This window comes from Aphelocoma coerulescens, chromosome 4A, assembly GCF_041296385.1.
Source record: "Aphelocoma coerulescens isolate FSJ_1873_10779 chromosome 4A, UR_Acoe_1.0, whole genome shotgun sequence".
Classification (NCBI taxonomy): domain Eukaryota; kingdom Metazoa; phylum Chordata; class Aves; order Passeriformes; family Corvidae; genus Aphelocoma; species Aphelocoma coerulescens.
The window spans coordinates 4,372,486-4,393,754 of NC_091018.1; the positions used below are offsets into that span (position 1 = coordinate 4,372,486).

The 21,269-nt window shown below is 41.9% G+C and overlaps 1 protein-coding gene across 3 annotated transcripts in view; it reads right to left on the reverse strand.

Moving 5' to 3' along the window:
* The window catches only part of DACH2 (dachshund family transcription factor 2), a 249,801-nt gene extending 232,434 nt beyond the window's left edge, over positions 1–17,367 (reverse strand). For all 3 annotated transcript variants that reach the window (XM_069015047.1, XM_069015048.1, XM_069015046.1), the window contains exon 1: positions 16,798–17,367. In XM_069015047.1, coding sequence (XP_068871148.1) covers positions 16,798–17,285 — 488 coding nt within the window. In that variant the 5' untranslated portion in view covers positions 17,286–17,367. The remainder of the gene's footprint in view (positions 1–16,797) is intronic.
* Positions 17,368–21,269: the final 3,902 nt, after the last annotated feature.

The window sequence follows — 21,269 nt, forward strand, 5'->3', positions numbered from 1 at the left end:
GAAAAAAGTAGTAGGTATTAACTTTCCTGCTTGGGTATAATCCTTTCCTTTATAAAGTACAAGATCAGTAATTGAAACACTCATCTCCACTTCTCTCACTCTGCCCTGCATGGGCAGTAATCAGAGAGGTCAAGATTGGCTTAAATTCTCTCACACTTAAAAGACATCACAATTTGACTGTGTTAAGAAAGGCTGCTGGATATTTTGCCAAGCATCACTTATCTCAGCACAGAGAACTGGTCACTCTATGCAAGCCCAGCAGTCCAACCACCAAGAGGGGGAACCCATGGGAGTAAACTTAAATGACTTAACACTTTCTGAACACCAAGAAAAATAATCAGATGGCTCCTCTACTGTACCTATTAATTGCTAAGTCTTAGAAAAATTCTTTCCTGTTCAACTCCTTGCAAGACCAACAATTCATAAAACAATTCACCATCTACCATCTGTTGTCACGTATCATTACTCAGTGCAAACTGCCCAGTGGAGAGATAAGAAAAACATCTCAATGAGCAGCTGGGTAAGATAAAGCCCTGAGCATATGCAGACACAGAAAAGAAAAAGATACCCAAGTCCTTACTGCAGATTACTTTCTTCCAATCTGCCTCCGCCTAAGAGGTGGCAAATGCAGGCTACAGACTACCAAAATTTTTAGATTCCTTGTTGATGCTAAAACCATCTACAAATAGTCTCTCAGCAGGTGCCCATCTCAGACATCCTGACCTCAGTACCACTGTCCTACAGACTAAAACACCTCTGCCAAAAGCCATCAGGCTTAGGAAATTCAGCCACGTAAAGAATGGCAGCTGGATGCTGTCCAGCACTCTCTCCATTGACTTATCACACACTATCAGCCTAAGTACAGAGCCTCTATTTTTATCTCTTCTTGTGGTGAGTATCTGGATCCAGGCAATCTAAAAGAAACAAAAGAAAGCAGTCCAGGATTGTTTGCTCCTTAATTACCACAGATCTCCTACCCAAAGAAGAACAGTTCTGCTCAAAGCCCTCGCTACGATTTAGAACCCTGATGGATTCCAGAACCTTTTAATCCAGTGAGTAATCCCATGTTCTTTCTAAGTCTCCTATAATTCTTACAAAACGTATTTTAGACCTTGTGTACTGAAATTATTTACACAAATATTCCAGCTCAAATACTTTGTGCAAGACCTCTTCAACAAGGTGGTCTCGTCCTTCCTTTTGAGAAGAATTTGGGGGGATAATGACAAACATACACACAAAGATAGACGTGAAGTGATTTAATTCAATCCTATTGCTGGAAGGTACAGAGAGAAATGCAGCCTCCCCATCCACAAGTGTTTATGAAAACATTCCACCAGCAATTTACGTCTGTGTCAGACAAATGGAAGAGGTGTCAGAACTTGCATCCTTTATGTTGAACCATCCAAAAACAACAGAGAAAACCCAGATTATCTGCCCCAGTCAGCACTTTAATTTTTCAAAATTCATTTGCGTGAGGTTTTCATCCTTCTTAAATGCATGTGACATCCACCTAAGCACTAACAAAAAGATTATTTTGACATCGTTGCTTTTGGCTTCTCTTGGGGGATTACCTACCTTTGTACGAGTATTTCACACCTTCCTGGGAAGTTAAACTCCTCAGATTGTATCAGTAAAGCTGTGTCTGACAGACACAGGGGCACAAGCCTGGCACACAGGCAGGGAAGCTGAGGTTCCTTAATGAATGAGGCAGATGTTGGAAGATGTCTTAGGGAGTGTGGAAGGTACTGGCTACCTACATACAGCATCCTATGAATCCATACACTCTCATGCATGAATACTCACACACATTTATAAAGGAATTCTCATAGAGGAATACCTGAAATTTCACTTAGTCTCTAGAATATTCTTATTTTATTGGTTAATTGCACTTTAATCATCTATAGAAAGTACAGCAATAACTGAGTAAAGGGAAAACAAGAACAAATACATTACCAAGCTCTCAGGGCTGGTATGAGTTGGTTTGTTGTACCTTTATCAGGAGTGATAACACACTGATAGTTTGGACCCAATGTGGGAATGTGCCTTCAAGCAGGAGCATCTGCTTAGAAAGGCCTGACTTACAAAAACCAGAATTTGCTCATGGAATAGAAAAAAGAAACACAGCAAACTGAGCTGTAAGCTCTTGGAGAGGTCAAGGCATGATTTTTCATATAAATATGCTTAAAATATAAGTTTATGATCACCTAAATATCTAAATTTAAAGGCTTTCTCTCAAAGGGAAACCACAAACTAGGCACACTGAAGAGATGAGCACCCTCTTTAATTGGACACTTGTATTTTTATATTAAAAGGCAAAGCTGTTGGTATTTTTAAACAGCAGTTAAGTATTCAAAAAAAGAGAGACTGAGATTTGTGAAGTATTTAACAGGCTCAGGACATCTACCAGTGCAATGACAAGCACTTTGATTGAAAAAACCTACCAATAAACATATTCAGTCTTTCAAACCATTCCATTACTAAAGCCAGATGCAGAGACACTTGCACTCATTATTTATGAGAACTGGAAGAGAAAGTACTAAGTTAACAATAACAACAATAATACAGAATTTAAAGTTAATATGAAAAATTATGGGCAAAGATCAGACAGAAGAATTATCCTCTTATGAAAAACAGCACTAAAACAGGACTAGAAATAGCACAGCAAGCCTTTATTACTGCTTTTTGAACGCATACACAAATTTATCTTGTACTGCTATAGTACTTTCAGCAGTTTCATTGTCAGGTCCCATTTTCTGCTTCCTCCGTTCTCCCCTTCTCCTGATTCAAAACCATCCCTTTAACACATCATTCCTAATTAGATGATTAGTGCTTGGAAGGGCAGGAGATAAGTCATTTGCATAATTTAATCATAAAAAGAAGTTAAAGATACAGATTTTGCTGTTCGTTTGTACAATTATCTTCACCAGCCTGGGGGGCTGAGATATTAATGTGATTAAACAGTATTTCTGCAAACAGGCAACTGTGTGTCCTCTATTAAAGCAGAGCTGGAGGCAAATGAAAAATTAATTTTAGAAGACAATCAATTTTATTCTACATGACTGTAATAAATAACAGCCCATCTGCAGACAAGTCATTAGGCCCTGGGAGGCTACACGTGTCACAAAGTCTAAATGACACACAAGGCCGAATTTTCCACCAAAACCAGAGTCATAAATAGCCCACCAATGACCACTCCTGTTCAGAGAGTGCAGAGGATGTCCCAGAAAAGCCAGGTGCATGTGGCTTCCAACCACCAACCACCACGTGGGCTTGTACAGTATTCACAAATACAGGGGGACTTGGTGGTTGGTTTACCCTTCATCAGGTTTTCAGTCTTTTCTGAATTCTGCAAGAATAAATCAAGATTTGGCTAAATAGCCAGGATGCTACATATGATACCATTACCTCTATGAAATGTACATGTTAATTAAATACATAATAATTATCAGTTTACTACTTTTTAAACTGTTAAGGTACATGAAATTATTTTTCACTATTCTTTACATGCAGTCACCTCCACTTAGAATATTAAAGCCCACTCCTCAATTAGAAATAATCCAGATAGTCTCAAATACATGAAATATGTTTATGCTCCAAGTAAGGATTTCTGAGTATCAGCAATGTACAATATATGCACAGCAGCAAGTTTACAGTATTCACTCTACTGAAAATGTTTTCTGTTTATCACCGCTGGTAAACACTTCCCTCAATGGAAAAAGTGAATATTCCTATACACCCTGAAATCCCTGATTCTTGACAAGTGTTTACCAGGCAATGCAAACAAACATCTACTGGCTCTCACTACTCCTAGCCCGTGTAGTGCCTCTCATCACAAAAATGCAGATACACGGATTCTTTACTGGAAAGGTGTGGGGTTCCATGAAGAACTTTCTCTATGTTTATTTCCTGTACAAGTATATGGACTTAATAAAAATCTATCCAAATATGAGATTAGCTAAATACACAGAGGACAGAACTGATGTCCCAAGGCTTGCTTCATTATACCACTTCCAAATTTGCACAAAGCATTTCCTGATGTGGACATTAAATAACTTACAGATTAATTCATGGATATGCACTGAGGTTTGGATGCTTTCTATGCTGGCGATCCAAAAATCACCGAAATCAGTTGGAAGACTCTGGTTCTACAACGGTTCCATTACGGAATTTCACCTGCAGTGAGTCAAAGACAAAGCAAACCAATCTCCTCCTTCATGAGAGATCCAAAGCCTTTGTTTTCATTCAGTCTCCTCTGCAATCTTACACAGAAAGCAATGGTAGGGTCAGGACATTACAAAAAATCAACAGCAAAAAAAGGAACTTTCAAATTTTACCCACAGTCATACAACTAAACTAAGCAATCAACCCAAGCACTTAAATAAAAATACTCTTTGCCCACCTACTGTCTGGAAACTTGTTTACTAACACTCAAATTCTCATAGCACTAGACACTACAGGGGATTATTCTGGCAACAATCTGATATCATCAGATAAACTACTTCATGTGCTAAGATGCTAAAAAGAGCTTCTAACTAAAAAGCAGAACAGGGAACAGCAGCATCAAAAACCCCAATACAAACACCAACATCAAAACACGGTCAAGAAAACCTCAAACTTTTTGACCTTAAAAGACACTTTTAAAGTTTTAAAGACAACTCAGCAACCAACACAACGAATGAAATCTGCAAGCAGTGTCTGCTGTTTGTGTATTCAGCTGTTGTGTTGTTTTTGTGAATGACAGGTCAATCCAGATGAGTGGGAAAGATGAGGCTGTGAGGCCACACGTACCTGAAAATGTCAAAGAGAAATTCTGCCACAGCAAAAGATGGGGGCAAATGATCATCACAGAACAGGCACATGCAGACCCTAATATAACACACTACTTAAATGAAATGCAGTGCTGGTAGAACAAGCCCCTTACGTAGCTGGCTTACATGCAAGTCTAAACAGCAGAGAAGCTCAACCCTGCCAGGCATTTAACTTTCTGTTAATAGCTAAGTTTGAAAAAAAAACAATAAAACTATGGCATTTATACTATCAGAAACTTCACATGAATGCAGAAAAAAAGTTCTTATGACGAGTTTCTATCCAGATCAATATACCAGTGTCAAGAACTCAGTCACTCAACTGGCATTTACTCAGTTAACACAAGTTCTTAAAAATGTCTTTAGAAGTCTAAAGTCATAATCTGACCCACTCTATGGCACTCTCTGCATTATTCAGGAAAGATGACTACAATAAATGTCTCACTATTTTTTGTTTTGCTTCCACACCAATATGAATAGATTCTTTCCTTTAAGGACAAGTAACTAAGATGGAGCAGTTTATTAGAAGGCTGTGGTTGTGGGGTGGGAGAGGGACATGCAAACTAAAACTCTGAGGAAAGCATATTAAAAAAGGGCAAGGTACGTGGTTGACCAGAAACCCTCTAGCTTAACATGCAAGAGAAAAGTCATTCATGAAATTACAAGACAGAAATGTTTGTAAGTTCCAGTAAGAAGAAACAGATTTGTTTGAAGCAAAAATCAGTTGTGGAACAAGTAATGCAATTCATAAAAACAGAGCAGAAAGAAGTGACAGCGATTCTGGTTCTGAGACAAGAAATCTTAGTTCACACAACAGTGGAATCAATTAATGCTCTTCAGCACTACTGACCATGAGAACAAGTGAGGTTTGCAGTGTGTTCCAGCAACAGTTCTGCCCAAACCCTTGCTGAGGGCTCCTGCAAGAGGCAGGCTGGCTGTGGCTGCTGAGAGCAGCACATCAGCCCTGGCACACAGGCACAGGTCGGGCACAGCACACACCTGGAATGCAGCAGGAGAGCAAAAGGTGCAGCCAGCCTGGACTGAGCTCTCTGCAAACAGTCAGCCAGCCTTGGAGGATGTAAAAATGATTTTGTAACGGCAGGATGCTCAGCTCAAGGTATTTTGATACATCACCTATCAGATACATGAACTGCCATATAAAAAAACCCAACAAATAAAGCCTTACAAGCCAAAAGACTCCCCAAATCTACAAATACATCTTTCAGCAACAAGCTCATACAACAGAGGGAACTGAACACCAAGCTCATTACCCTAGGTCCTTTTTCAGTATCCATAATCTGCTCTTGTCTAACTGCCAGCATTTTACTACCTTGCTCTGCTCTGGTTTTTTATTGTTGGTTTGGGGAGTTTTTGTGTGTTTGGAGGAGGGGTTTTGGTTTTTCTTGTTTAGACATGTGTGTTAAGTTTCACTGGAAAGACTTGACGTTTTTCCTGCTTCTATTTTCCTGTATTATCTCAGCAGCTCTTTAGAAAATTGCCCTCCTTCAGCACACAACAACATTTAGAAGTATGAGGAGGAGAGGAGGCAGCTGCAGACACCTGCAGCCCCGAAGAGAGATGCCTTCATCAGCCCCACAGAAAACAACAGGGATAACATTTCACAGACACAGGACATTCTCTGATTAACTGTTATCAAAACAGTCTATTAGCCTGCATGTAAAACCTGCACTAGGCAAAAACAACCGCTACACACGTAAGGAAAGAATAACGCATAATATTTTAAACATGCTGATTAGAGGTTCTAAATGAAGCTCAAAATATTTCTTCTTTCAACTAGCTTTATCTTCTTAATTAGCAACTCTTAAGTTACTGTAACACACAAGTAACTAAATCCCCCTACTGGCACAACCTCTGTGCCAGGAGCTTTCTTTACAGCCATGTGCATTTTTTTTAATTACAAATATACAAATATTCCTCTCTAGGGGCGGTGCAGAATAGGAGAAGGCAGCTCCTCAGCACACACACACAGGATTTCAGGAAATCATTTGTGAGACAGAGATGGCACAAGATGACATGGTTGGTTCCCAGGAAGGACAAACACAACAGCAGCGTGTCTGCACTGACCTGCCTGAGTGACTCATCAGCAGGGCAATGACCCCAGCAGTGGCTGCCTGTGGCATCTACTCCCAACTCCCCCGGAATCCAGCAGTCCCAACAAAATCTTTCTTCCACAGCACAGTTATTTCTACTCTGCAAATAAGTTTCCTAGAAAGGCTGAGTGTCAATCCCTGCAAATATTCAAAATTAACTGGAGAGAGCTCAGAACAACCAACCCCAGCTGACCCTGCTGAGACAGAGGAATTCGTCTAGACCACAGAACCCCTGAATGTTCTGGGTTGGAAGGAACCTTAAAGCCCAACTCATTCCACCCCCTGCCATGGGCAGGGACACCTTCCACTATCCCAGGTTGCTCCAAGCCTTGTCAAATCCAGCCTTGGACACTTCCAAGGATGGGGCAGCCACAGCTTCTCTGGGCAACCAGCACCCTTCACTTGGCCTTCTCCAGCCCCATGAGGTTTGCCCAGTCCCACCTCTGCAGCCTGTCCAGGCCCCTCTGGACCCATCCCTTTCCTCCAGCGTGTGACCACCCCACCCAGCCTGAGGGCTCCATCCCACTGTCCCTGTCAGGGGCACCAATACTGAACAGCACCAGTGCCAAACCCAACCCTAAACACCGCTGCCCACCGGGCACCACCCGGGTATCGAGCAGCTGATCGCAGCTCTGAGCCTGACCATCCAGCCAATTCCTCACCCATGGTCCATCCATCCCGTCCACATCTTTCCAGTTAAGAGAAAGGGATAGCCATGATCTCAAAATGCACCAAGATGACCTCAAGAGGACCCTGCTAACCTCAACAATCCTGTGATTCTGCAAAATATGTTAGATTTGGAACTGTACGCACAGCATGAAGCAACTCTGATGAACTTTTTAAAATAAAAAGTGTTCTGTTTTAATTCCACTGTCCTTTCAGACTTAAAAACAGGAAAGAAAAAAAGTCTTGATGCTTTGTTGATTTGAAACACCACGAGGACATCCCAGGCTAAAAGTTCTCTTGCCTCAGACTGGACTGGAGAATTGCATTACATGCTGAGAATGTCAGTCACTTACATGCCTATGACAAGCATGAAAAGAAAGTAAAGACTTTTAGTAAGGACACCAAGGTGGCCCATATAGCCCTGTAAGTTCACTTAGCAATTTTAGTTCATGCCCATAGCAAATGCAATTTAAACTGAATTTCTGGATTATTCTAAAGTCTCCCTCTCCTATAAATATGTACAGCGAATTTTCCAAAAATCAAGGCTGATTTCCATAGTTGACACCTTTGGAAAAATCCAGACGTTTAGTTTCAATTGCATCCTACATAAATTTGCATGTATGTAAACATTTTATCAATGATTATGGGTATATATCAATGGCATTAGTCCTATATTAAATACAACTGCCACTTTCATTCACAGGGTAGCTGAAATGTGTTATCTGATAGAATATGAAAACCCTGATCACACGAGCCTATGGCTGGGAACAACAGTGAGGAAGACTAAGAACAGTGAAAGCAAAATGCTGCTGAAAAACAGCCCTGAGATTCTTTCAAAGAAAAATCAGAGCTACCTCTGCTCAAAATACTGTCGTCCTACCAGAGACAAAAAGGATGTGGGAGTGGCATTCAAAGGAGGCAGCACAACCTCCTGGTATGAAGCTCATTTCCGTGTCTGAGCACAGGAAACCCTCAAGTCTCACAAGGTGTGAGATGTATCAGGTTGAGTCTTGAGTAACTGCAAGTGCATTGGTGATGCATAACGTGACATATTTCAGTACATTTTAGTCATAAACAGACTGGACTTACTTTTAGACCAAATAAAATAGGTAACATCTTGATTATACAAACATACTTTTCACTCAAAGCCCCTGAAGTAATTTTTCCTCTGTCTTACAGAAGGAACACAATCAAGAAAAAAACTAAAATCATTCCAGGAGATGACCTCAAAATTCTAGCTCTACCCTACACTCTGTATGTCACATAAAACTACAGCCAGTGTTAAGGGCAACTGAACCATTTAACTGAAATGGAAAAATATTTCAAAATATTTAAGATTTCACCTGATTCACTGATATGATACATCACAGAAGGCACCCAGCTCGAGGACAGAGAACTAGTTGCCTTGCTGGGAAAAATCTGAAGGAACATATAGTAAGGATCTTTTCAATACTTACATTCCCATAAAATACATTTCAATACTTCAGTGACTGTATGCCAAATCCTTAACTAATACTGTCACTGTAAGCCTTTCAATTAATGACAATATTAATGGAGCTTTATGTAGCATAGATAATAGTGCACATGCATAATATAGCAAGATACCTCAAGTTTTACACATTAGTAGTAAAAAAATCCATTAATAAAGAATAATCCAATAAAAGCTCTGTTTGTCATGGCATTACCATACTTTTTAGTGTAAGAAAAAAGGAGTCTCCTTCTTAAATAACTACTGAATGCTTGGGGTTCTAACATATTGCTGCAAGCTATAATGGTTATAACTGTTAATCCAATACACCTTTTATACAAACCCATAAACACACGAGTGGAAAAATAGCACAGATGTTCATCTCTAATGCAATTTCCATTCAATTTCCTAAGTGCAGTCCCCGTGTGCAAACTAGCTTAACGTTATGTTTAGCTTGCAAATTCTTTTAATAAATAATGAATGCAATAAAACTGGTAGATCAATGGCAAGCTGAGAAATCATAAAAAAGCCTTTTGTGCTCATGCTGTTGCCGATTTCAAACTTTAATCCAGCTACAGATCAATACTACTTTTTCTTTTTAACCCATCCCATAGATAGCAGACAGAGTGGATGTAGGTTAAATGCCAGTACCAGATATCAATTTCCAGAAACTTGATAACATCAGGCACAATTGCAATCGAACATTTTATACCTTATCGTAGCAACAATATACACTGCTAAACATCACACTTAAGCCACTGCACAGTAATAAAGGGAGCACGTTAATTGGGTTAGGTTCTTACTTTCTGGAGAAGTGGCATTTGTGAGTGAGTCAAGAAAGGCTCTGACATAATCTATTTTAATGAGCAAAATGGGCTCAGCAGGTCAAAATGTACTGACAAGGAAATATAATCTCCCCACGCCTGCTAGTGACAATAAACTTTATACACACACACACACACACAAAACAACAACACAGCCGCGCTACCAAAAATTAAAGGAGAGCAAAGAAATTTCTGCTTTACAGGATTCGGATATTGGAACCTTCTGGGGCAGGTATCAAAGCACATTAGTTAATAGGTATTGGTGTTTCTTACAGGTTGTAGAATGGAGAGAGAGGGGAAACCCTATTACTGAGTCACTTTGGATAGCCCTGTTTTACCAAGAGGGAACAAAGATCAAAAGCATGTAGCCCTGAGGGACAGTTCTAATATCAAGCAGGATAAATCTAAATCACTAAGAATCATTACTAACTAACATACTTGTGCTTGGGAATGCAGGTTTAATCGGGACATATAAAAACCTTGCCTTGGCTTACAGCAAAGGAACACATCCCAGACAGCAGTTAACCCTGAAGTAGCCTCATTATGTTTGGGACCGATATTAGTACCGTGTATGTAAATAATCATTGAAATTATGCATTTCCATACACCTACAGGTTTTATTACACTGATAATCACACGAAGAGCTTACAAAAGCAACCAGCTGGGAACTTTCCACATATTTTAAAGTAAGGATTTGGGTAATTTTGTCCATAACTTCAGAAATTCCTAATTATCACCTCTGGAAAGGCACAAAAGAGATTCAAGATCCTACATTCAGCAAGTACAAGATCAAACAAAAAATAGAAACACATAATTCTTTTAAATGCAGGATTCAGTAAATATGTCCTACTTTTGACAAGAAGGGCTCAGATCCTAGAAACATTTTTAAGTTCTTTGCCCTTGTTCTGCCAAATGGCCCCTGACATGAAAGGGAGGTTCACCTCAGCAAAGTCAAAACAGGGACTTCACAGCCCAGATTTCAACACCTTTTTAATATTGATCCTGACGAACAGCCCTTACAAAATGCCAATTCCTGCCTGAAAGCAGCGAAACAAACAAGACAATTCTTTAAAACATCTCACGAGGCTCATTTGAAATATTTTCTGCGAAATTACTAAGGTAGGTAGAGACTAGTTTCTCACTCTGAGGCCACTGCCATGCAACAAAACACTATTCTTTAATTCAGTGGGTTTTGCTGTGCTCCTCAGTCCTACCAAAGTTGATTTTCCCTGCCTTTCAAACCAGTGCACAAACAGAGGCTGCGTGTGCAGCCACAGCCCCAGCGTGAGAATAATTCCCCATCTACAGAGCTGGTCCCTTCTGGAGGCTCTCTGAGCATAATGCTATTGCCACACATTGATATATTGGTGAGAGAAAGGCAAATATAACAATGCTAAAGCTTAAACTCATTTGAATAAACTGTGAATTTCTATTACATATATTGTTTCCTTTATCAAATTGGAACTACTGGAGCAAGAATACCAAGAATGACAACATAAATCTAGATCTGTTACAGCCAGTTTCTCCAATTTATTCTCAGAAGCCTTAAAGACAAAAAGTCAAAGTTCTTCAGTGTGGAGGAAAGATTAGGAAAATGAACATTCTTGATAATTTTTTAATTAAAATAAAAGTGCCACAGAGAGAGAGACCAGGTTCAACAAAATGATTGCACAAGATACTATTTTATCCTCTAAAGAAAAACAAAGATGTCCACGAGTGGTTTAGTAAACACTAAGGCATAAAAGCCAATAAAAGCTGTGCATAGCCTACGTGGGAAATAGATCTTCATTACTCATGGCAGAGTACTTTACACTTTGTGCAATGTTTTCCAGAATTTAAAACCTTTCTACAAAGACACATTCCAGCCTCTTTTATGATTTGCGTTCCACAGGTTCTGAGATAATGGATACCAGACTGAACTGACCCAAAATTAACAGTGATCAACAACTTCTCCAATATATCTGGCCCTACATGGGGAGTAGTAGCAGAAACATAATAAACAAGTATTTTAAATCCAACAGATGTTGAATACAGACATAATTAACTTTAAAAGAAAATTCTTAATGAGGTAAAAAAAAAAAGAAGAAAAAAGAGAAAAAGCCTTACTTCAGCCTGTAATCAATTTAGACACAATGATAATTCTATTTATAGCAATACTTTTAACATGTTATAGTCTTATATTATTTATTCGTATCATTCCTATTACAATGAAATATTAATGTTGAGAAAGTGGTTACTCTATTAAGGAGCTATCCTATGTTTAGATTTTAATATTGATCTCCACTATTTGGGAATAATTAATCACTCTGTAAGAATCTGCATTTGCCTGTGTTATAATACAATCAGAAGTTTAGCATCTTCCCCACAATAATGTCAAGATTAAATTTATATTTTGACCTATTCCTAAAGGCAATTTAGTTATTCCAACAGAAGGGGGAAAAGGGGATACCGCCACTTTAAAAGCTTCAATCTCTTTGACATTGCTGGCAGTGTATGGGAACATTAATGCATCTGTCATGATAACAAGCTAAGAATAACATCTAGACATCAAACCGAGCAGAGAATCCATCTGAAGTGATTCATTCAGATCTGTCTCATTGATTTATTAAACACAGGGCAACATCTGCAGCCTCACAGAGCCGCTTGGCGAAATTAATGCAAGATCAATTCAAATGGAAAAAAGTGCAAAAGAGATAAATCAAAACACAATTTGCATGCAGTTCCACAATCAGGCTTATTGGGTGCAAATGCTCAATTTTCCTCCCAAAGCAAATGAGTTTAAATGTTGTTTTATCTTTGTAGAATTGTGTGATTTGAAGTGACAGTGAAGAGTTCTGCAGGTTGAAATGGTGAAAAGAAAAAAAGGAGAAGAAATGCTTGCAAAGACCTTTTGAATATGCAACAAGAATATCATTAATACCTAATTGTTTAGCTTTTTTGTCTTCACTACACAAACACAGTATTTTTCAGTTGTAGAAGTCTCAGTAGAAAATTACATATGTATTATGCATATACACATGCAGGAATCATACAAATACTCCATTTTGGAGGAAAAGCATGTTATATACTTCAAATGGGGAGCTCTAGTGCTATGAAGAAAGAAGGGAATTTCAATCAAGGGTTCTCCAGATTAGATATGCATCTGATGAAAATATTCAAGTATTTTAGGAGTTTTGAACAGGCACAGACTTTCAAGATACCCAAAAAGAAAGAGGGATTTTTCCAAAAGCACAACTGCACTGCTCAGAAAGTGGGAAAATTCCTTTCTCCATCTCAAGCAGAATGCACTTTGCCAGTGATCTCTCTCCAGAGTGTTTGAAGTGAGCCTCCTCTCCAAGGAAGACAACTGAAAAACTGATCTTTCTGTATGTAAAAATGCTAACACCTCCAAAATTCACAAATTTGGCCAAGTCTGAATGCAAGCTAAATATCCACTTAGACGTTTATGGACAATCAGATGTCCACATTTCCCATCAATATACAGGAAGCTGTGTGCAGTGCTACATGGCTGGATTGCTTTAATTATAATCTTGACATCAGTCTCCTAATAAAAGACAGAGTACTGCTGACTATAGGGTAGCTTTTAATAGTCAACATGACTAGACCCTCATTATCTCATAAAATTAAATGTCTGCATTTACTGCTTAAATTCATTTCCAAAGCCTTTTATTGTTTGTGAATAGCCGAAGTAATACAAAATATTAGCTTAACTGGTTACTTTAAATCACAAAAAATATGCCATGCACTGAAATGCTCTTTTCTGGAAAGTGTTCTGACCATTCACTGAATAATCCAGACCAACACTATGCTTTTTCAGTGGCCAATAGCACCCATCACATATAGAACCCTGTGGAAGAGGTTGTGATCATACCCATATAATCCTGCTTTTCAGGATTGACGTATGCACTATCATAAACACATTCTTACTACAGTTTTAAATTTCATTTTAAAAATAAATCCTCATTACAGTTTGCTGGCTTTTTTAAATTAAGTAAATGTTATGCTTTACTACTAAATTTAAGCATGCCTCCATAATTTAAGTGATCTTCTAAGGAATTGCCCATCAGGAGTTAGATTTTGTCGCTATGTTGTACTCACTTGAAGGTGGGACCTGTAATGAAATGAGCAGTTAGTTTCATTTCACAAACGTTGCTTGCAAATTAGAGTGCATGGTGCTGGCTAACAACAAACATTTTAGGAACATTCTGTAAACATGCTGATGAAAATTTAAACATTACAGGTGAATGTATTACAAAAATACACAGGTCAAAGCTTCTGGACATAGTAACTCCTGTTACAGAACACAAACACCAAAAAACTTTCGCCCACGAGTGTATTTCTCTGCAGCTCTTACTAGCTCTGTAGACAAACTCAACTAAAAAAATGCAATGGAGTAAGCAGCAGAAATAGAATTTCTCTCTTTTTTTAGTTATATATAATTGCTGGTTTGCATTCCAATTAAAAAACTTACTGCAAGTGCACACTAACATAAGAGACGCCGAATTTTACAAGTCAGCTACCAGTGAAAATAATAATACCTAGCATTTCTTACTGCTTTTTCTGGCAGCTCTTGAGTGTACTGCAGCATTTCTACAGTATTCAAATACAGATATAAATCCCTATCAAATAAAAAAAAATATTAACTAGAAAAGCAATGCACAGTCTTCTGAGTGGAGAGCAGTATTTCTAAAACCCACGTATTTTCAAGCCTTTACTTTCCAGGTACAGAACTAAATATTGTGAGCAGGTCTTTTAACAGTTCTACTGTATTTGATTTGTTTTGATTTGATAACATGCACTGCAGCGCTTCCCAGGTCACTTCACAGCAAACAAAAATAAATAGATTATTCATGTATTTAACTATTTTTACCCAACATTCTCTCCAGTAAGTATGGACTGTTCAAGGGAAATAATAATCTGCAAACAAAATGAGGTATTAAGCATTTAATTAGCATGGCAGAATACAATTAACATTAAGTTACAATCCTTGAGCAAAGTTTCAGGTGTGCTGATAACACTCCTCATGCCTTACACCTGAAACCATGAATGCAAAACACATTGATGTGAGCAGGTTCTTCCAACCAGTGACATTTTCATGAGGCATAAACAAACGAAATGTAAAGGGATCTGCTATTCCTGAACAGATAAAAATAAAACGTTTTCATAGCAGGGTGGGGAGAGCTTGTGCTTAAGCACATTCAACACGTGCGAGTCTCAGCTGAGAGCTCTGCCTGGGCTCAGATGCGGTTCTGCCCTGCAAGAGCCCCCTCACACTGCTCTGCCTCATCTCCAGCCTTTCACCGGGGCTCCGTTCCACTGACTGCTCCTTTCAGCCCTCCTGGAGCATCACTCGGCTTCTCACCTACAGCTCCCCTGGCCGGCCTTCCCACTGCTCCCCGTATTACCCATTCCCTCATCCTATCACGCCTTATGAGTCTTTGTCAAAGAGAAAAGGAAAAAAAAAAAAGTTGTGAAATACAAGTTTTAAACATTTAACACTTTAGCATTTCAAGACTTTAACTCTCTGGTTGTAAGAGAGCAGAAATCATTAGACTACATCTACAGGCTGCATCATCAAATCAGATTCTGTATTTCCCTAATGGAAAACTTTGGCACGGTCACAGAAATTAACGAGATGTATTTCTTTAACCATCAACTTTCATGCTAGTCGAGTCTCAGAAACATTTCATAGAAGCATTTACATGTTAAATGTGCCCCTTAGTAATCTAATGTATATGAATAAAATTAATGCAAGTCTCAGACCTTACTTCCAAACCCACGACTTTAATAAAGCAGTAGGTGTGATGTCATCGAGGTGCCTCACATTGAAATAGGCAGCGGGAGAAGGTGTTACACAGAACAAGAACAAGAAAAAAACCACATAGTTCGTATTAACATATCTAGGAATTAATCTCTAAAACGTCACCTGTAATATAAAGTGATTTGAAACAAAAGCAAATACTGCATTCAAGAATGACGCCCGGTCTGCTCCTGCTTCAGCTCACAGCAGCAAGAGCAGGATCAGGCCCCGAACTGGCACGAGATTAAGTAAGTTGCTATTAAAAAATAAACCCCCCGCTCAGTGCTAAGCAGGTCGAACTAGCGACACAAAGCCCAAAGTTACTGAACATTTGCACGCTGCATGTCGGATATCGTACCCAAAGCTCGCTGAAGTGTCTGTAAAGAAAGTTTGCCGCCACAGAAAGCAGCAGCACGCTGACATGGAAATGTTTCTGGAGATGTCCCTCACCAGCTGCTGAAGCAGGGAATGTCATCTCCGCAGTCCCTGCCTTACACCCTGCCCCACGGCACCAGTGTTCCTGCCGAGCCCCGAGAGGGTTTTGTGTTTATTTAGATCATTATCATTTCTAAAGGCAGCAGCCATGAGGTCACAAACCACGATTATAACCCCAAGTATGCAGGACCCAGCAGGGATCGGGGGCTCGGTGACCGAAGCCGGGCAGGGCAGGGGTTGCGGCCGCTCCAGAGCTGCGAGTGCGGGAGCGGAGCCGCTCCGGGGCACCGGGACCCGCAGCCCCCGCCCGGGCACCCGGCTCGCACCGCCCGCGGGAGCGCCGGGGCCGGGGCACAGCCGCGGCTTTCAGCGGGACAACAATAACGGAGGAAACTTTTGTGTTTCGGGTTTTTTTTTTAAGGAGTGTTTTCGGGAACTATCGGCTTTCCCTGCTTGGAGAAAAGTTTGGAGACCGGCGCGCGGAGCCGCTCCGCTGCCCGGCGGTCCCGGCCATCGCGGGACTGATGGAAGCAGGGAAAGTTTTCCATGTCGGCACCGCCGCATCCCAGCCCCGCTCGCCCTCAGCCCCCCGGCGCCCCCCACGCCTCCCTCCCCTGGGACCCGCGCCCCCGCCCCCAGCTGCGCTCCCCGCGGGCCGGCCGGGGGCGAGAGCGGAGCCTGCGCTCACCTCGCGTTGGTGCAGTCGTTGTACAAAGTTTCGAAGTCCTTCCTGGTGATGAGCTTGCAGCGGTTGACGCCGGGCTGGATGGCCCCCAGCCCGCGCAGGATGCGGACCTGCTCCACCGTGCACACCACGGGCGATATATCCAGCCGCTTCAGCTTGGTGTAGACCGTGTGCAGCCCTCCCACCAGGTGCTTGAGGAAGAGATCAAAGACCTGCGGCAGGCAGATCAGCTCCTGCCCCTCCACGAGGAACGAGGCCACCTTCACCCCGTGCAGGTCGACCATCTTACACTCGTTGCCGCCGCCGCCACCGCCGCCCGCGCCGGCCCCGCCGCCGCCGGCCGAGAGGAAAGTGTTGACGAGGCTGTTGGTGAGGCGCGGGGACTCCGCGGGGCTGGAGTACAGCGGGTCCGCCCGGAACAAACCCGCCGAGCCCCCCGCGCCGCCGCCGCTGGAAGTTGCGGCGATGACGGGCGGCGCGGACACCGCCATGGCCGGCGCGGCTCCCCGCGGCTGTCTCAGCCCCGCGCTGCGCTCCGCGCGCTGCCGCCGGACCGCCGCTCCCGCCGCCCGCACGCAGCGCCCAGACCCCTCCCCAGCGCCGCCGGGGGAGAGTGACGGCGCCCTCCAGCCAATGCGCCCCGCCCGCCGCCAGCGCCACCGCCGCGAGTGGCTGCGGGCGCGGGCGGGGCGGGGCAGCGCCGGCCGCGCACCTGGGGCGGGGGGCGGGAGAGAGCGAGGGCAGCGCGTCCCTGCGCCCGCAACTCGGGGGAAAGTTTCGGGGGGGGGACCCTCGGGCCGCGAGGGGCTCCCGCTCTACGGGCTGGGAGAAGGTCCCGTTCCCCGAGCTGTGACGGGATCCCGCGGGGCTCCCCGGGCTGTGATGGGGTCCTGCTCCCCAGGCGGTGATGGGGTCTCGGTCCCCGGACCGGGAGGGGGTGCCGCGGGCGCTCCCCCGCGCTCTGAGGTAAGGGAGCGGAGGGGAGGCGGCTCTGGGGCCGCCCCCATCCCTTCCCCGGGGAGTTGGAGCGGTCGCTGCGCCCTGGCACGTTTGTAAGTGCTGAAACACCTGTACCCCGCCACAGCGGAAGGGAATGGGGAGAGGGGGTGGCGGTGCGAGGCTCCGTTTGGTGCATGAGACAAACGCGGACCAGGAACGTACCAAGCGCCGTGGCACCGGCACAGCACAGGAGTGCGGGTCCACGGCCTCTGAGTCAGGCCTAAAGCAAGCCGAGCCCCTCCAGAGACGGGCACAAGCAGGACGGAGGGAGGTGTGAGAGATGTGGAAGTTTGTGGTCACTCGCACCAGGCAAAGGCCGTTCCCGGGAGGTCTGGCACGCAGTTCTTTGAAATGCCCAGCCTCGATGCAGCATCAGTTGTGGTTTAGCTTCAACGGGCTCGGCCCTCTCCTCCCGCAGCCTCCAGAAGCACCGTGTGGTACCTCGGTGTAGGAACATCCTGGGAGCCGGGCACATCCTGTGCCTTCTCCACCTGATCCAGAGCAGGTGACACAAGAACTCCCAAAGCTTGTGCGTCCCTTGTCCCTGAACAAGTGGAACCGAAGGATGATCCGACACCCAGCAGACCGAGGGCGCGCTGGCTACAGTGGTTATTTGCTTCTCACCCTCCCCCAGTGCTGTGTCACACCTCTTTTCCCACCCTCTTCCCGTTTTTCCTGTGTTGCAACATCCCTCTTGCCTGCTTGTTCCCCCTGGTTTTTATTCTTTATCTTTCCTTCTTTCCTGGTCCTTTAACTTTTTCACTCCCCTCCTTTTCTGTTGTTGTTTTTAGCTTTCTCCTAAGGCATTCAACAAAGCAAGCAGAAGAGAACAAAACTTCTTCAAGTGGATACCAAGCAAGCAATACCAACAGAGCATTTCAGCTATTTTCATGATTCCAGTGCCTGTGTATGCCATCTTCTCTTTCCTTTTGTTAGGCTTGCTTCTTTAGGCACCTTCTCTGCAAAGTTTAATGTTTTTGCATTATGAGTAATCCCATTTTAGATGAAAGAAGATGACTGTGTGCTAACTAAATTGCTATATTTGTGAACATAAATGATCTTAAATTACACTCTAGAGGAACCTCCCCTTCTCCCCATTGATTTTATGTGTTCTGAGAAGCCTGGCCACTGGTTTTAGGTCTCTAACCTCACTGCCTGAAACCAAGGCAGAATTTTCACATAACTTAGTTTAAATTAATACTTTCAATAAGAATTCTCGTATTTTCTGAACTAGTTTCTGCACCTTTTTAGGCTCAAACCTTAGACCGGAAGCTGTGAGGGGCAGGGGCTACTTACTTTGGCAAAATATTCAGTACAATCAAGCTCTGAACTCATCTGAGATATTTATACACTGGAAATTGTAGAAATAACAAATAACTGACTTAGATAGAAACTTTGGTGCATTAATTTTCTGAACATAATTGCTATTAAGAGATTTAATAAATCAGATTCAAACACTGCCCCTTTAAAGACTTTTTTCTTCCCCTTTGAGATTAATGCGACAATCAAAATCCACCATGAGAATTCCTTTCCCTTTTTGACTTTAATGTCTTCCATAAGCTAAACATATTTCTAAATAAGACCGAATTTTCTCAAGGCCAGAGGAAGCCTTGCGCATCAACACCCAGCGAGTTGGAGTGGCATGAAGTAATATAAAATCATAAAGGCTGTAGTAAAAGCAGTATCCTTGAGAGGTGACTGTCCATGGAGAGAAGAACTGCTCTGAAACTTAGAAAATGCTCAAGGTTTGAGAATTAATGCCAGGCAGCTGTCCAGTTCAACTAAGCATATACAAATCAACTATAGCCATGAATATTATTATTTCTCTGTAATTTTGTTAAAGACAAGGCAGAGTTACTAAAGCCTAACAATCATACAGTAATATCTTGTCAGTTATAAAGTATCCAGATGGTTTATTTGAATGGAGTCCAGCAGTACGTAATCTGAATGTGTACAAACTACTAAGCCTCCCTATAGCTGAAATAAGTATTTCAGAATATTATTTTAAAAGTAAGGTTTCATTATTTTTCTTCCTTTTTGACTGGTGTGCAGAACACTCCTTCTTACACTGGCAACTACAGAAATATTGGTGTATTGTGTATTGATCCTATACGAAAATTGGCTGTGTTTGTATGGCAAGATGTCAAGCAAAGGTTCCGTTTGTTTGTTTTTGTTTTTATCATCCTTGCATATGCCCCATTGGAGTGAAATGGGAAAAAGCTCTTCCGTGACGCAGGAGGAGAGAGGAAAGCCCCAGTCAACAGCATTCTGGAAATTACTTATTGCCAGCTGGCATGAACATGGCTCCTGCTCTCTATGGGATCCAGGGAGAAAATGATGGGTGACACACCTGACGAGGGGGAGATACTGAGAAAATCTAATGACAACTTTCTAAGTGAAGCAGTAGGGTATTAACTAAAAATAGTAATTTTGTTTAGAGAAGACTGGAGAGCTCAATAGTGATACTTGTGCTTCATCTCAGTTTCCTGTAGCCAAACATGAGGGAGGACAATAAAAATAGGAATTCCATAGATATCACAATGTGATTTTTTTAATATATATATATTTTTTTTTTTTTACGGACTTCATAGAGGTATGTCCAAAGTGGGTAGATTATAGGGAAAAAATACTACTTTTTAGTAAAGAACTTGGATTGTCCCTAAAATAAGTGGGAGGGAATAAATGTGAACATAGATTTACAAAGGTCAGAGGTAACTTCGGATCCAAAATAAAGGATAAAAAATAACGGGAAGAGGTATTTGCAATGCACCCTAATTGTAATGAAATGAAACACTTTTTTTTTTTCTGAATTCCAACACAACTGGAGTCTGAGTCACAACAATCTTCTCATCCTTAACAATGAAATTTCGCAGGGCCCAGTCGAAGGCTGGTAGCCTGCCCATGTGAGCTCTGAGCTTACGTCCTGAGCATGCAGAGCCCTGATGGTGCTAATTCTGAGTAACGGCTTGAAAAGGAAGAAAAAACAGTGTTAGCTTTTTGCTGGGTTAATGTTTAATGCCTTGGATTCCTTGAGAAAGAGTACCCACAATTACATTAACAAATGTAGGCCACTGACGTGAGAAAAAGAAGAGACTGAAATTAGTGTGTCATTCTTTGTGCCCACATTTTGCTAGACGCACTCGTACTTGACACTTGTATTCAATTTAGTTCTGACATTTCAGTTGGGTTTTTTTTGGAATTGTGGATTAAAACTTCCCACCTAAACATCAAGGATTTTACATAAAACTGATGAATCTAAATGTCTAAGTATCAATAGAAAAATGATCCCTTCTCTTAGGTGATTAAATGTATTGTATTAATGTGTGCATAACGCAGAATCAATAAATAATGAATTACCACTGATTGTAATTGAATGTTTTCATAATTTTATTGTCAGCCATGATAAATAATCAGTACATTTATACTGCATTAAATTAATTAGTGTGTCATTTCTATTACATACATCAGCAGTGAAG